We start from the raw sequence: 17,116 nt of genomic DNA on the forward strand, positions 1-17,116 counted from the left end.
GCCTGGCTCAAATCTCTTCCCTATTAGGGTATGCACGAAGGTATGGGACTCTGCATAAAGTGACAGGGACAGATTGAGCTTGAGCAGAGAGACAACACCACAGACAGCGTCTTTAGTAATGATTTCTAGCTCTTACTATCCATGCATCTCAAATAAGGTTACTCTCAGTATCCCCATTTTACTGATGGGGAAACTGAGGCACAGGAAGGGGAAGTGACTTGTCTGAAGTCACCCAGCAGCCAAGTTAGGAATAGAACCAGGCTCTCCTGAGTCCTAAAACCACTGCTTTACCTAGTAGTGCATACTACTTGCTACGTCAGCCACCTAGCTCTGCAAATGTGACAGCCGCCATCTTACCCAACATGCCAGGGACTGAGTCAGGGATCTTCAGTGCTAAAAGCATGAGTTTCTATAGCTTGAGCTAAAGCTCCCTAGCTGGAGCTGTAACACACCCATATTTCCTGTGGATTGGGCACACGGCACACAATGTCGAGTGAGTTACACCCACGTACCTCCAAATGTGAAGAGAGGTTCCAAGGGCTCAGAAGACGAATGACAGTTTAACACACCATCTCCCTGCAGGCCCACTTTCCAACAAAACTGACCAAAGGATTTCCCCTCCTTTCACACAGGGCACATCACAGCTTGATGTATTTCTGCTCAGGTATATCACACTCTGGCCTCCACTTCAGCAGTCATTTCCCCTCTCTGGATATGTCACCCCAGGTAACACTGAGCTAGGATAAACTGACATTAGTGAGAGTCATTCATGCTAGCTCTGGGGCAAATCCATGCCCTGGTGTAATCCTGTTGAACTGCCCGACTTGAATAAAAACGCACAAGAACAACTTACAGCGTTCCTGAGACCCAGTGTTCAAAAGCCATGAGTTCGGCATCAAAAATCATGAGATCTTTTAAAAATAATAATCCTTGGGGTCTTTTCCTTTGCCTTCTGGTGTTTGACCTGTAGGAGTCACATTTCCAAGCTCTTCTCCATGACCAGGAGAACTAGAACTGTACTTTGTTTAAAAATTAAAAGCTGAGATGCTGATGTAATCATAGAATCATAGAATCATAGAATATCAGGGTTGGAAGGGACCTCAGGAGGTCATCTAGTCCAACCCCCTGCTCAAAGCAGGACCAATCCCCAATTAAATCATTCCAGCCATGGCTTTGTCAAGCCTGACCTTAAAAACTTCTAAGGAAGGAGATTCTACCACCTCCCTAGGTAACGCGTTCCAGTGTTTCACCACCCTCCTAGTGAAAAAGTTTTTCCTAATATCCAACCTAAATCTCCCCCACTGCAACTTGAGACCATTACTCCTTGTCCTGTCATCTTCCACCACTGAGAATAGTCTAGAACCATCCTCTTTGGAACCACCTCTCAGGTAGTTGAAAGCAGCTATCAAATCCCCCCTCATTCTTCTCTTCTGCAGACTAAACAATCTCAGTTCCCTCAGCCTCTCCTCATAAGTCATGTGTTCCAGACCCCTAATCATTTTTGTTGCCCTTCACTGGACTCTCTCCAATTTATCCACATCCTTCTTGTAGTGTGGGGCCCAAAACTGGACACAGTACTCCAGATGAGGCCTCACCAATGTCGAATAGAGGGGAACGATCACGTCCCTCGATCTGCTGGCTATGCCCCTACTTATACATCCCAAAATGCCATTGGCCTTCTTGGCAACAAGGGCACACTCTTGACTCATATCCAGCTTCTAGTCCACTGTCAAACCTAGGTCCTTTTCTGCAGAACTGCTGCCTAGCCGTTCGGTCCCTAGTCTGTAGTGGTGCATTGGATTCTTCCGTCCTAAGTGCAGGAGCACTTGTTGAACCTCATCAGATTTCTTTTGGCCCAATCCTCCAATTTGTCTAGGTCCCTCTGTAACCTAATCCTACCTGCCACCGTATCTACCACTCCTCCTAGTTTAGTATCATCCGCAAATTTGCTGAGAGTGCAATCCACACCATCCTCCAGATCATTTATGAAGATATTGAACAAAACCGGCCCCAGGACCGACCCCTTGGGGCACTCCACTTAATACCAGCTGCCAACTAGACATGGAGCCATTGATCACTACCCGTTGAGCCCGACAATCTAGCCAACTTTCTACCCACCTTATAGTGCATTCATCCAGCCCATACTTCTTTAACTTGCTGACAAGAATACTGTGGGAGACCGTGTCAAAAGCTTTGCTAAAGTCAAGAAACAATACATCCACTGCTTTCCCTTCATCCACAGAACCAGTAATCTCATCATAGAAGGCGATTAGATTAGTCAGGCATGACCTTCCCTTGGTGAATCCATGCTGACTGTTCCTGATCACTTTCCTCTCGTGTAAGTGCTTCAAGATAGATTCCCTGACTTCAGGAATCCTGGGACTTCAGGAGCTGGAGCTCAAACCAAAACACCAGCTATCACAAGAGAGCTGGCAACACTGGATTTCCAGCTAGCCACCAACAGCCTAGTTCCATTGGCCAGACGCATTCTGTATGGGCCTGATTCTCCCATCACTAGCACTGGTATAAACCCCCAGAGACTCCTGTCAGGCCAGGGGGAGCTAATGCTGTGAAAGCAGCATGCACGAGATGAAAATAAGACTTTCTATATTTATTTTGGACATTTATTTATCTACCTGGGGCTAGATTCTGATCTCAGTCACACCGGTGATAAATCTGACTTCTACCCCATAGACTTCAAAGGAATGCCTCCAGCTACACACTAGCATAAATGAGATCAGAATCAGGAACACCTGGGCAGTACATGCTAGTTAAAAGCATACCCCAAAAGGACAAAATATCAGCCATGGACACTGTCTGCTCAGATTTGGGCATGAACACAGATTCTGTCAAAACGAGTTCTTTGTAATTCCAACAGAAATGGCTATTAAAAATAAACATTCCCATTTAGCAGGGCACACTTCAGGGCGCAGTGTGAACCAGGAAAATTGACTATAAACCAAATCAAAACTGAGCTCACTCTTTTCCAAAGTCGGTGAAATATACAAAAACTTGCATCTGGTATAAAAATAGTAACAAGGACATTGGGGGCCAGATCTTCAGCTCTTGTAAATCAGGCTAGCTCCAACACTTCTACTTATTTGCAAGAGCTGAAGATCCGGACCTGATTCTCATCAATCTTTGCATTTTAATAATCTCAGATGTTAGTAACACGATGAAGGACAATTTTTGTTGTTTTAATTATATGTGTCCTGATTCCTAGTTGCCCTGCACCTTCAGTAATCAAGTACATAAACGTGAAGGGAGTGCAAAATGGGTGTAAAAAGCTACCTCATTGGTATGGTAGCATTTTGCACTGGTACTGCACTAGGACAAGGGTGAATCAGGCTACGTTCCTGTTTACACTTGGGCAAAGAGGATGTAAAACACCACTTTGATATGATAGAATTTTGCACCCAGTTTGCATGCATGTAAATGATGCTCATTGTGGTACAGGGGAGAACCAGGCCCGTGATTTTTTCTAAGCTGACCGTGCAAACAGAAGAATCAAAAGACAATGGAAATTTTACAGCTGCAATAGGGGGGATGAATTTTGTAATGTGTAAGACCTGCCTCACAGACACCAGTACTCAAGGGCTAAGAATTTGGGTTGTCCTTTTGCAGAGCAGCTCGTTGTTTTTGCTGAACTGCAACCCTCACTCATACAAGTCGTCTGATTTCAAAGAGCAAGGGGAATATGAGCAAGCCCCTGGGTTTGAATGCTGCAGGAATGGAGGCCTGGAGTTCTCACTGGAAGATGGATCTCTTCCTTCCGTCCCCGTAGATCCAACAAAACCAAGGTTTGTCAACCTTCAGGGCATGGCCTTTTTACTCAGGCTAGTTCTTGTGCGAGATCAGTGGTAGGGCCTGTAGGTGTTGCTAGAGTTCAGCTTAGCTAATCGTGGTCACTAGGTTGGCGTGGTAATCGTCCCTGATTTCCATGGAATGACACGAGAAACAGATCCATCTCACTAGCCCAATGTATCTTTTAGAACCAGAAGTGGAAAGCTAGATACAGATGTATACTGTATGGGTAGTATATGCTCCTGGGCTGAGATCTTCCCGGATGCATTTTAGCCAGGAGCAAATTTGTTTATGGCAGAGTTCTAAGTCCTTGCAAAACGAGGTACTAACAGGAAATCCAGACTAAAACTTCATTGGAAGCGCTCCCAGGCGGAGACGCTACCAGGCGACACATACACGACCCCGATCTCTCCTTGAGACTCAACTCAGTTGCATCGCCTCTATGAAGCAAGCCAATGGACAGAGGCTAGATGGAGGGAGAGACGGGCATAGCTGATTCTTACTTTATTTGTATTAAAAAAATTAACCATTCCACTGTGTCTAACATTTACAGATTTGAATGTGATTCTATTTCTCTCCCTGACCTTTTATCCCTCCCTAGTCTTCTTTAGCCTGTTGGTTCCTCTGGGCAGTGACTGTTTACTCCTGTGGCTTTGTACAGTACCTAGCGTAACGGGGCCCCAATTCTGACTGGGGCCTTTGGGGGCTACTGGGATGGACATATTAAATGCTAACAGCACACACACGCACACACACATTGCAATGGATCCTGGCCTGCAATCTTTCACTGTCTAAGCAGTTCCAAAACTGAAGGCCTAAATTCAAAGCGTGTTGAAGTCAAGGGAGACTTTGCACTGCCCTGAGTGGGCTCTGAATTCAGACCTCATTCCAAATTCATCTGAAAAACCTGCCCAATAATTACCAGCCCGAAAACTAAGCCAACTAGCCAGAGTGAAAATAATTGTGTCGCCAAACCCCCCGCCCTCAGAGCAACCCCCGTTGCAATTCAAGGGAATAAATCAGCTGCACGCACTTACTGTAGTTCATTTAATTGTACCATATCGACAATCAACTTTCTCCTTATTGATCTTACTTGTACTACAGCACTGTCTAAAGGCCTCCACCCAGACTTGAGCCTCCCCAAGCTAGGCACTGTATGCTGAAGGAGTTCAACCCAGTCCCTCCTCCGAAAAAGTTACGTAACCCACGGGCAAGGGTGTGCTACAGCACACCATTGGTGCCTAATCCCCAGAGGAGATGAGCATCTCATTGCCCCAGTCAGGGAGCTGTAGCAGCTTATACTTTTAGCTCCGGAAGTCCCTGGCTCAGCCCCCGGTGTGTCAGCTAAGATGGCGTCCAACACACTTATGAAAAAGGCCCTGATCCTGCAAACATTAACACACGTTTAACTTTACTACCCGGGGTAGTCCCAGTAGTAAAGTCAGGCATGCATGTGTCTGCAGCATCAGGGTCTAGACAGACAAAAGGTAGGGGAAGGAAAGCATCACCCCCATTTCACAGCTGGTGAAACTGAGGCACGGAAAGATGAAGTAAATTGTCCAAGGTCAACTTCTGAGCCCTAACCCAGCGCCTTAACCATAAGGCCACCCTCCTCCAGTTGAGTGTTAATACATATTTTAAAATGTAAGTTAATTGTTACGGCAGGACAAGTTACAGGAATCACGATCTGTTGACTATGTTAGTCCACAGATTTCACCAGCATTGGTAGAATAGTTTTGTCACTGAAGGGTATTTGATCAGCTACTGACCACCAAAACAAGGATCTGTAAACCAACCCTAGTGAAATCCGTCAAACAATATCCCTGGCAAATACTGTTCATCCAGTCCCGCTGATACCACTACTCCATCAGGCTTTTGTTACCATCTTTTCCTCCCTGGCTTCACTCCACTTCTTCTTTCCTATCATAGATCGCAGTGTGTCTCTTCCTGAGTAGTCTTCAATGTCTCTGTCCTCTTTTCCTTCTCACTCCTTCCCCCTACTGTGTCTCTCTATTTTTCTTTCCCTACATTTTGTTCTTCTCCTTTTATACTTTCTCTCTTTCCCATGGTCACATACACTCTCACTCACACCTTGTTTATCAGTATTATTTGGACTGCAATAGCACCTAGTAGCTCCAGCCATGGCCCATGACCCCACAGTGCTGGGCACTTACCTTATTTATTAGGTGTATTATTGTAGCAACTAGGAACAGCAGTCGTAGACCGAGACCCCGCTGTGCTAGGGGCTGTCCATTATTTATTAGATGTACTACAGCAGTGCTTAGACACTCATCACAGACCAGGACGCAACTTTGCTGGGTGTTGTACAGCCACAGAACTAAAGCCGGTACTTCCAATCTACGTACTTCTCTCTTCTCACCTATCCCATTCATCTCTTCTACTTTCTCACCCACCCAATCTCACAGGCCCCCACTGACCCACCAAGAAGGGTTGGAAATTTGACTAGATACCAGATAGCAGAGGAGTAAATGTACTAGTCACAGACCAATCTAAAAGTGGCAGTATCCAGGTGAGAAGCCAACCCTCCCTATTGAACTGCTATGAAAGGGAAAGGTTTTCTGGGATTCCCACCAGGGTACATTCCTGGGATCCTACTCAGGGGCTCCATGTTTGGTATCAGTCTCTGGCCAGCAGGTGTCTGCCTCCATCTCCTCACAACCCATCTGCTACTAGAAAGGAGACGTTCTTTCTGTTTTCCCACCTCTAGATGCTCCTGCCTTCTGCATGAGGGGTGGGGATAGTAGGCGGTCTCCTCTCTTCTACCCTTCCACAAATTCTGGACCTGATTTTCCTCTCGCCCTGGTGTAAATCAGGAATGATTATCATCTAAAATCAATGGTGTAAGTGAGAGGAGAATCAGACCATCTACCTTTTTTTGTTCTCCTCCCGAGGCACCAGAGCGTTCCCCCAGCAGCTCCTCAGAGCCTTCCCAAGGAGCAGCAGCAGCAGACTGAAAATGACCAGATTCCCTTGAGTTTCATTTCTACCCATAGGATTTACAATACCAGAAGTGAAACTCACAAGACTCTCACCCAGTTTCTACATTGCAGAGCTCTGAGCAGCTGCAACAGAGGCACTGGTGCAGTCTCTGCAGACTAAGGAAAACAGCAGTCTGTCAGGTTACACTTAGCACAAAACTGCAAGGCTTTCTTCCCTACCCTAAGGACAGGGCACTGTTTCTTAAATGGAAACTTAGATTTCAAGAAGCTGAGAGCACTCACCTGGGAAAGATCCCTATTCACATAGTGCAAACACATTTTTTAACCCCCAAATGTATTAATGCATGCACTAAACGAATATTTTCAATAGCCACCTAATTCATACCAGGGTTATTGCTTATAACAACAGGGTGCAGACATCCATACAAAGACCTTATTCTGCTGATTAAACATGTACTGGTCAGTGACTCTGGACGTCTGTACTGCACGCACAGAGTGCATAATTTGTCCACTACACACCTCTTATGCCTCTGTCTTTAATGGCAGCTCCAAAATACACTCAAATCCTGTTACGCAGAACATTAACAAAGAAGTGTTAATAGTAGCTTAAAAATCTAACATAATTCCACCATGCCACAAAAATTCTCACTTAGGCACTCAACACCTGATCCTGATCTCACTTACTGCATGGTGAAACTGGAGTTACTTCCACTTTTTTCAGTGCAATGCAGATTCACACCAGCATAACTGAGTTCTGAATCTCTCCCTCTGTCCTTGTTTTACCCAGCTATCGTTGCTCTTTGGAAGCAGGCTTAGCCTTGTCTAGTCATCTGTTCTAAGATAACATCTAAACTGCAAAATCTAGGCACAAAAGAGGGTGAGCTGAGAAGGACAGAGTTAGCCTCCAAATTTCTCACCTATTGTCAATTTCAGGCAGTTCCAAGACATTCTGTTAGCAACCTTGCCCATTTCATTCCCCTGGGGTTTTCGGACTTTGCAATGCTGTGCACAGATTCCCCTTCTAGGGGAATGAGGAGTGGAGGGATCATACCGGTAGATAGTACATAATCTAATCATACAGAAGATGTGCTGAAATACCAAGCAGGCTATTGGCGTGCGTACACCAGTTTGCTGAATAGTAGGGCAGTAAGAGTAAGCATTAGCAAACAGACTGTCGGGAACAATCCTGCCCTGATCACCAGTAATGCGGCCTATATGGAACCAAACAACCTTTACAATCTCTAACTTCTGTGGGTCCAGACACAACACAGCAAAAAAACTGTCTTTTGATTGGTCCCCCAAATTCTCCCTGAGGTAAAGGAAGATTTATGCACCAGACAATTATAGGTTAGAATAATTTGCATCTCTCACAAACCCAGTGCCCCCAAAACAGTATGGAAAAAAGGATCTTAGCAGAGATCTATCTGTCCATCCATCCTACTGTTTCCTACAGCATTCATCAGCAGAGTATCTAAGCACTGCAGTGCACATGCTCAGTTAGCCAGCTATCTGAGGGGTGAATATCTACTGTAAACTGTTTCTAATTTAAAATTAGTATTTGCAAGGCTTGGGTATGTGTCAGGAATCAAGGGGCAGATTCTGATCTGAGTTGCACAGGCATAATGCCACAGGCTTGAAAGAAACTGCTCCGGATTTACACCGGGGTAACCAAAATTAGAACCTGGCGCTAAAATGTGGGTGCCGTATTTCAGTTTTTAAACCAAGCTGAGGGGAAACACATGCTAGAAACTGCTCCTAGAAAGAGACTTACTACCAAAAAACCTTAAGACGGCCCCATTTAGATAATTTTTCAAGACACAGTTTTAACATAAAGGTATCAGATACCAACAACATGCGCATCAGATTTCAGGCGAATACACCAGTATGGGTTTAACATCCAGGTAACTCACAATGCTATATAGAACTACCTTCTCCCATCCAGGCACCAAAGCACCTTGCTCACTGCCAAACTACACCAAGCTTTCAACAGACGCAAGACCTTTATCAACCATATTATGAATAGATAATGTTTCTTTTAAAACTATACATTCTGAGATACACAGGGTGGCTTTACTCAGCCATATTTTGAAAGGGGGTGGGGGTTTATGTGGTTTGCTGGCTTTCCCTCTAGACAATGGCAAATAAGTAAAAAATCACAATAGAGAATAAGGTATTTACATACCAAAGTTGAAGCATCAGATGCAGAGACAGCAATTTCTCAGTTTCTCCGCCCAGCTTGGGAAACCACTTTCAATAGAAAGAGTCCGCAGATATGGCCAGAAGTGGCTCCTAAATCTCTCTTCTCACCCCCAACCCCTCCTCACTTGTGAAATTAATTGTACATTCAGGGGCAGATGAAAGGTGGCTGGGGCAATTCCTGTGCTATTCTGCCAATGCAATGTGTGGTCCCAGGGTCTGATTCTGCACCCAAATACACGGGCATATGTTCTGCCAGCTTCAATGGGAGCTCCGCCCATGTAGCAGAGGGAAGTGACCCCGACGTCCCTTGTTCTGTAATTCTGCACATAGGGGTGCACAAATAAAACACAGTATATCTCTCTCTGGGCAGCCAGGCATAATAAACATGGGGCAATACTATCTCCCTGAGGGCCAAATTCTGCTCTCAGTTACACCTGTTTAAAGCCTGAGTAACCTCACTGATTTTGATGGTGTGACTCTGGGCTGACACTGGTGTAAGAGAGAGCAGAGTTCGGCCCTGTGTATTGATAGGTCTAATTTCTATGTAATGCAAATATGCACCATCCACCCATTGCTGTGTCTGCGGAAAGGCTTTGGACAGTAGCAAAGCTTCCTACCCTCCAATTACCCAACATCCTGTCTCATATCCCCACTGCTAATGAGACCTCCACACGCACCCTTCTCCGTGCCCCTCCCTTTGGGCCACATTTCAGCAGTGAGGACTCTGTGCTGTCTGCTCCTCTTCTTCTAGCAGGGAAGCAGCGTTAGAGACCATAGATTACTGATCCCCTTTCTCTGGACCAACAAGGGGTTCGCTGGGGAACCCCTGTTTCTGTTTCTCGTGAAATGGCTTGCAGACACACACAAAGATGGCAAAGACCCCGGCTCACTGCTCCCCCTTCCATTCCACATGGATGGGCAGTGTTGTCGGGGAACACGCAAACCCCTGCACTGCCTCCCACTGGAAGGTCCGTGGACGTGATGGATGCTGGGCATTTACCCATCTGACAGACCCATGTTGCAAGGGAAGTCCCAAGACCCCCTGCCCACGAACTGGCTCGGGTGGAGGCCCCACTCCCAGACTGGCCTCTGCATGTCCTGCCTGTTCTGTAATCCACACCCTGAACCCCTCAACCTGGGGAAAAGCTGTCTGACCATGAAATGCCACTAAACCCCTTCCCCTGAGGGGTGGGGACTGGCCAGGGTGTGCCAGGCAGACTGTGCCCTAGGGAGGCAGATATCATGGGCAAGAACGTTAGCTACCTGTGCTGGGGGTGCAGGTGACTGGACTGAGGTCGTGGCATGCAGTGGAAGGTGGGGAGTGGGGTGCAGAGGTACAGCGGGGGGAGGTGAAGTGCGGGTGGAGGGGATCGGGTGAGTTGAGAGGTGGAGACAAATGGGCTGGGGTGAAGGTACATGGGTTAGGGTGGGAGGCCCACATGCACAAGTTGGGGTGCAAATGCCTGGGAGAAGGGGATCCATGGAGAAGGGTGCCTATGCATGGGTGCTGTGCAGATGTGTGGGTGGCGGGAAGCATGCATGATGGGGTGCAGGTGCCTAGGCTGAAGAGGATTCATGGACTGGGGTGCAGAAAACCAGGTAGGGAGATTCATGAGTTAGGGGATGCAGAGGCATGGGTGGGCTGTATATGTATTAAGAGGTGGAGATGTGTGAGTGGGGGGGACGCATACATGACAGGGTGCAGGGGCCTCAGTGGGGGAAGATTCATGGCCGGGAGATGCATGAGTTAGGGGGTGCGGATGCATACGTGGAGGAGGCAGATGCCTCGGTGGGGGTTAGATGCATCCCAGGGGGCAGCTGCTTGGGTGGAGGTTGCATGCATTAGGGGGTGCAGATGCCTGGATCTGGGGGTGCATGCCTTAGAGGGTTCAGCTGCCTTGGTCGGCGGGTGCATGCGTTAGGGGGTGCAGATGCCTGGATCTGGGGACGCATGTATTAGGGGGTGCAGCTGCCTGGCTGGGGAGGGATGCTCGAGTGCGGGGGTCCCCAACAGAAAGGATATGGCCATTCGGTGATCTTTTTGGCGTATTTCCTCACCACATTATCCTCGCTGAAGAGGAACAGGGACCGGTTGACAGTCAGGCAGTTCTGCCGGACGGGGATGGGGTTGTAGAGAGCCATGGTGCGGGCTCGCTGGGCCATCGACTGCTTGTACATCCTCTGGGCCCCGGGCGGTCCGCCCTGCCGGCTGCCCCCTGCACCCCGGCCGCCTCCACCGCCCGCCGCGCCCCCGGAGCCAGCGCCCCCGGAGCCGCCAGCCCCGTAGCGGGCCGGCACCTCGTCTCCGAAGCGAGCCATCCTGCAAAGAGCAAAGGGCCGGGGGTTACGATGCTGAGGACGCTGCCGGAGAAGAGAAGCTGGTCACATCCCATCGGCTGCTGCGGCTGCGGCTGCTCGGGGGGCTGGCAGCTGAAGGAGGGGGACGTTCAGGCAGGAGCACGGCCGGCGAAAGCACCAGAGACCCTGGCCATCCTTCCTCAAGCCTCTCTCCGCCCCGCTCAGGGAAGGCACCGATGCGACCCCCGCGCACACACACGCGCGCACGCACAGCCCCCCCCAAAGAAAATTGCAATGAAAAAACGAACGCACCACCCTCGGCAAATGGTGCTCTGCAATTAAAAATAACAACTCATCGATGCGCCAACCTCGCCCGAGGGTTGCCAGCGCTAAAAAGAATAATTAAAGAGCCACCCACAAAACAGAATGGCAACCCAAAAACCGCAATTCGCCGCCAGCCCAACCCCCCCCCCCCAAAAAAAAAGCAATTTAAAAAAATGTCTCACTCCCAGCAAAGTAACGAAATACAAATAATTACGATCAAATATAGCAAGTGCAGCGCCTCCTCCCTGCCTCCCTCCCTCCCTCCCTCCCGACATTCAATTTAAAACCCCTGAATGCACCAGCTCCTCACTTCAAGCCCGGGGGGTGGGGAAGTGCGCTACAAAGAAATAAAACGGGCCCGCAACTATATATTTGCAATGCAATTTTTGGCAAAAAAAAAAAAAGAAATTAAAAAATAAAGAATGCAACCCTTCCTCTGTCCTGTTCAGCTTTGCACGCTTGAAAACAAATGTACCCTAACATTTGTTTTTAAAATCAGTGCGTTCCCCTTAGCCTCGCCCCCCCAAAATGTTAGCATCAGGGAAGAAAATAACAATAATGTTTAAAAAAGCAAAAAAAAAGACACCCCCCCCCAAGGTCTCTGCTTTCACTTGTGCATCATCCTGCCGTCTTCAAAACCTTGCAAGATCTGGAGAGGAATAAAAGGCTATTGGGGTCTTGCTAAGCGTCTTAAGATGTAGGCTGGATTTTTTGTTTGGTTGGTTTTTTCCTGTTGCAAGTTCACCGGCGGTCTCTGCTTCCTGCCTTATTATGATTTTGGTGTGAGCGCCTGAATGTCAATTTTGCATCATCTTGGAGTTGAATGCAGCAAAGAAATCCTGTAAAATCCAAAAACGAAAAAGAAGAGAGAAGGAGCAGGTCCCATCCACCATCTACTCATAAGGGTTTCCTGGATGCTGCAATGGCTAGTCTTTTTTTCTGCCCTGTCTTCCTCCTCCTCCTCCTCCTGGGTTATAGCTAAAATAAGACTGGTGTTAGGGAGGGAGGGACTGGGAGAGAGAGAGAAAAAAATGGAAAAAAAAAAAAAGATCTGATTCACGGGCAGGTTGAGCTATAATGTGCAGGAACTGATCAATTTAATGCAAGCTCAGACCATCCCAAAGCCTCAGCAACGCTTAGCACATGATGGCCTGGGACCAATCAGTTGCCACTGCCCAGCCTAACCCAGTGGAGTTTCTGGGAGAAAGAGAGAGATTGAGAGAGAGGAAAGGCAGGTTGGGGCAGATTTTTCTCCTCCCCATCCACCTCCAGTTTGGAAAACCTAGAAACAAATTGTAGTTTTCCCTAAGTATTCCCCCAGCTGGATTCTGATCTCAGTTACGCTAGTGTAAATCCAAAGTGAATCTCTCATGATTTCGCTGGAGTGACTGAGGATTCACACTGGGGTAATAGAGATCAGAGTCTCTTCCTGAGGCTCCATGGCTAGCTTCTGAGTTCAGTGCAGGTCTCATGTTTCTTTGGGGGGCAAGCAGGGAAAAGGAGTGAGTTGGCCCTGATTCTCCTCTGAATTTACACCAGTTTTACGACAGTGTAACTAAGAATTACTCCTGATTTACAAGGGTACTGAGCGAGAGGAGAGCCAGAGTGTGCGTGTGTATGTGGGATGTAATGCAATGAAAAGCTAAGCAATCTGTGCAAACTCTAAACGAAACCGACACATTCCTTGAAAGAAAAATAGCTGGGAGGATTCTGTGATCTCAGTTACATTGGTGTAAATCCAGAACAACTCCACTGGCCAGATCCTGAGGCGTTTCTGACTCGCGTTTTTCCATCTTTATTTGGGCAAATTCACTTTCCCTCCCTTCAGTGGGTGCTTGGCCTGAGTAAGAAGTAAGTCGTCTTGGAGTAAGGTTGTGCCCCCCTCTGTTCAGATTTTAAATGAAATCGCTTGGTGGGGTATTTTTAATATAATTTTCTAAGTTACCACTGTGCAGTCTCCTACTACAGCCAGTGGGTCACATCCTGCTCCCAGTTACACCAGACCATATTCACTCCTAAAATGAAGTAAACAAAGTCACTCCAGACACAAACGCCAGAGCAGAGCAGAATCTCATCTCCAGTTATTTTGTTGCTTCCTGCATAGGACTGGGCACTCTTAACTCCCACTGACCCCCATGAGAGTTGAGAGTGCTGAGCACCTCACAGGATTGGGCCCTGTGGGGTTAAATCCTGAGACAGAGGTGGAAATATTTATCCAGCTGCAATGAGAAAGTTAAGCTGGGGGTATGGCTTGTGTTAACAGATCTTCCCTTGACTTGCTCAAGGGGCCATTTAGCTGCCATGAAATTTGCATGGTCTGGGGGGGCAGTGGATTATTTTCTGGCATTAAAGACTTCGCTGAACATGAATCAGCCCCACTGAGGGCCTTCCCCTGCCCTCCTCTAGTGAAGTGGAATTCCCACTGAAGGCAATGGGAGTTCTGGCCGAGTGAGGAGTGTGTTCTCCTCACTTAGAATCGTTATTGGTATCGTAACAAATTTCTGGGAGCCTCCAACTCCGGAGGTGTCCATGTGCTGAAGCAGATGGCACCACATGGCGAACGGGGATAGAAAGAACAGATATTGACCCTAAAGTAATTGTGGTTCTTCAAGATAATGTCGTCCTGTACACAGATTCCACTCTTGGTGCATACGCCCAGATTCCAGATTCCAAGGCCGGAAGGGACCATTGTTAACACCTGTATGGCACAGGCCGGAGATCTCCCCAAAATCCTTCCTAGAGCAGATCTTTCAGAAACACATCCCATCTTGATTTAAAATTTGCCAGTGATGAGTCCACCATGACCCTTGGTAAATTGTGCCAATGATTAATTACCCTCAGTGTTATTTACACTCAGTGGGGGTGGAGAGTCTAGATTAAAATTTACCAAAGGGCTTGTCTAGACGCGGGAAGAGCCTGCAGTAGCTGGTACACGCTAGGAGCTCCTCACTAACCCCCCCATGTAGACACGGCACAATAACATGCCTTTGTACACCTTAGCTTGATACATTTTGGAAGTGTACTAAGCTAAACCACCTGGAGGCCCTGTCAGTGCACAGTAGAAGTGTCCACACGGGGAGTTAGTGTGAGTAGCTAGCGTGCTTTGCATTCACACCCTAGCTTAGCGCTCACTAACCTCCCCATATAGACAAGCCCTAATAGCTATATGTCAATAGAGGTATTTGCCAGTGGGTATTAAAAACAGATCTACACTAACTACACTGTCCTAACTATACTGACAATACAAACTACACTGTTATAAACAAAGCAGATTGCACAGTCTGCAGAGTCAGTGGCCACTGCAGGTTTCTGTCTTGATGCCATGGGTGGTTAGAAGGGACTGAAGGATGATGGATGTCATTTTAGCTGAAGGGGAATCCCTGACAGCTGTGAGCAGTACAGGGCACATGACACAGCAGTGAGTGGTTCTGACTATCCAATAGCGGGGCAGTGATATGCTTATTACAATATTGTTATGATCAGTGCGGAGTGTACCATAAAGGATTTATACTTTAGACCTCCCACCAAAGGCTCTGTCTACACTGCAATCAGAGACGTGACTGCACAGGTGAAGATGTACTGAGCGAGCTTTGACCTGGCTGCCTCGAATAACAATAGCGGTGAAGCTGGGGCGGCAGCATGGGCTGTGCAGCCCCGCTTGAGACTCTGGGCGTCTGGCCTGTGCTGTCGCAGCATCGTTACTATTGTTATTCGAGCTAGCTGGAGCTACATGTCCTGCGATCACGCCTCTGATTGTGTTGTAGACATCCCCAAAGGATCTCAAAGCACATTAACTCCCCTCAGTGGTCCACTAAGTCAGTATTATCCCCATTTTACAGAGAGTGAAACTGAGGCACGGGGCGGCTAAATGAGCTGCTCAAGGTCATATAACAAATGAATCATAGAGTTAGGAAAAGAACCTAGCAGACCAGATTTCCAGCCTTCTGCTTTAACCACTACTCCCCCTGCCCCTAGCGTGAAGGCCAAGGACCTTTTGTTGACGCAGTGCTCTCAGAACCTAAGGCCCTCGACACAGTTTGCTGCCTGAACAAGGGGCAGCTGTTTCACAGCACTCAGCAGCACCACACAACAGTTTAGGACAGGAAGTGCAGATGCATCTGTTATCCAGTTGAAACTGCAGGGGGAATTTAGAGAGGCAGAACAGAATTAGGCGAAATGGAAGTTGACCAGGACACCTGTACTGAAAAAGATGGGGGAATATTTAATGACAAATGCCCAGGACATTGGTTCTACCTACCGTCTGAAAGATGTCTTCAGCAGCACGGCATCCCCCACCAGCACAATGAGACACTGGAACGTTACTGACTGACTGAATCATCAGTGCTATTTCCAGTGTCACCCAGCTTTTCCCTTGAGGTCTCCCACTAAGTAGGATCTACTTGACTTAAGAAATCTGACCTGGTTACAACTTTGCTTTCCTGAACAGGGACAGATTTAAGCAGGGGTGTCAAAGAGCTCATGAGAAAAGGATAACCAAGGCTTATCAACAAGGCCCTTCCCCTCCCTGTTCTACAGATGGAGAAACTGAGGCACAGCAAGTGAGGGAGCTGCCCAAGGTCACGCAGAAAGGTGGATATGAGGATATGGAACAGAAACAGGAAGCAGCATAGGAGCTGGAACTAGGGGTGCTGGGGGTGCTACCACATCCCCTGGCTTGAAGTGGTTTCCATTATATACAGGGTTTACAGTTTGGTGCAATGGCTCTCAGCACGCCCTCTTGTTGGGTTTACAGTTTGGTTCAATGGCTCTTGTTCCAGCTCCCCTGGGAAGCAGAGAGCAGGGAGTAGAAGACAGGAGGGTGCAGTGGAGAAGGTGGGAAGGCTGCAGTGGGTGGCAGTTCCACATTTACGGTGGGGAAAAAAACACCCGGTGGTAGCAAGTCTCAGCATCCAGATCCGCTGACTTGGGCTCACGGGGTTTGTGCTACGGGGCTAAAAATAGCAGTGTAGGTGTTCCTGCTTGGGCTGGAGCCCAGGCTCTGACACCTGAGGGGGGAGTGGTTCTCAGAGCTGGGGCTCCAGTGTGAGAGACAATGTCTACAGTGCTATTTTTAACCTCAGTTGCCCTGGGCTCTGAGGCTCATTGCTGTAGTGGTGTTTTTTGAAGTGTAGACGTACCTAAGGTACCTGGACACAACCCTAACCTGTTTCCAAGAGTTGGGTGTGGACTGTAGGGTTTGGGAACCCTGATACAATGGCTGTCACAATAGCTCCTGACCTGATTGCTTGCAATTTCTGGGCTAATTCAAAGGGACACCACCTCTGGTTAATGGATGGTGGCTTCTCCTTGCCCCTGGCCGTGAAACTGGGGTCTGTTGCTGCCCGACTTGGGGAATTCACAGGTGGGCCACAATGAGTGGCAAGATGGTGCTCAGAGACTTCTCTGCACCTTTACAATGAGCTTGAGTGTTTCCTGAATTGATGACTCAGCAGGCACCAGTCTAGGTCGTTCTACTATCTATGGTACTTATATTTCCTCCTATTACCATAGCACTGGAGCACCTCTTGTAC

The 17,116-nt window shown here is 47.8% G+C and overlaps 1 protein-coding gene across 18 annotated transcripts in view; it reads right to left on the bottom strand.

Annotated features, from left to right (window-relative positions):
* CACNA1A (calcium voltage-gated channel subunit alpha1 A) overlaps positions 1–12,881 on the bottom strand; it is a 157,322-nt gene extending 144,441 nt beyond the window's left edge. For 9 of the 18 annotated variants that reach the window (XM_043532892.1, XM_043532895.1, XM_043532902.1 and 6 more), the window contains exon 1: positions 10,987–12,870. In XM_043532892.1, coding sequence (XP_043388827.1) covers positions 10,987–11,282 — 296 coding nt within the window. In that variant the 5' untranslated portion in view covers positions 11,283–12,870. Of the gene's footprint in view, positions 1–10,986 lie in introns of all 18 variants that reach the window. The other 9 variants (XM_043532891.1, XM_043532889.1, XM_043532897.1 and 6 more) reach the window with 4 other exon arrangements.
* Positions 12,882–17,116: the final 4,235 nt, after the last annotated feature.

Source organism: Chelonia mydas, chromosome 20 (genome assembly GCF_015237465.2).
Source record: "Chelonia mydas isolate rCheMyd1 chromosome 20, rCheMyd1.pri.v2, whole genome shotgun sequence".
Classification (NCBI taxonomy): domain Eukaryota; kingdom Metazoa; phylum Chordata; order Testudines; family Cheloniidae; genus Chelonia; species Chelonia mydas.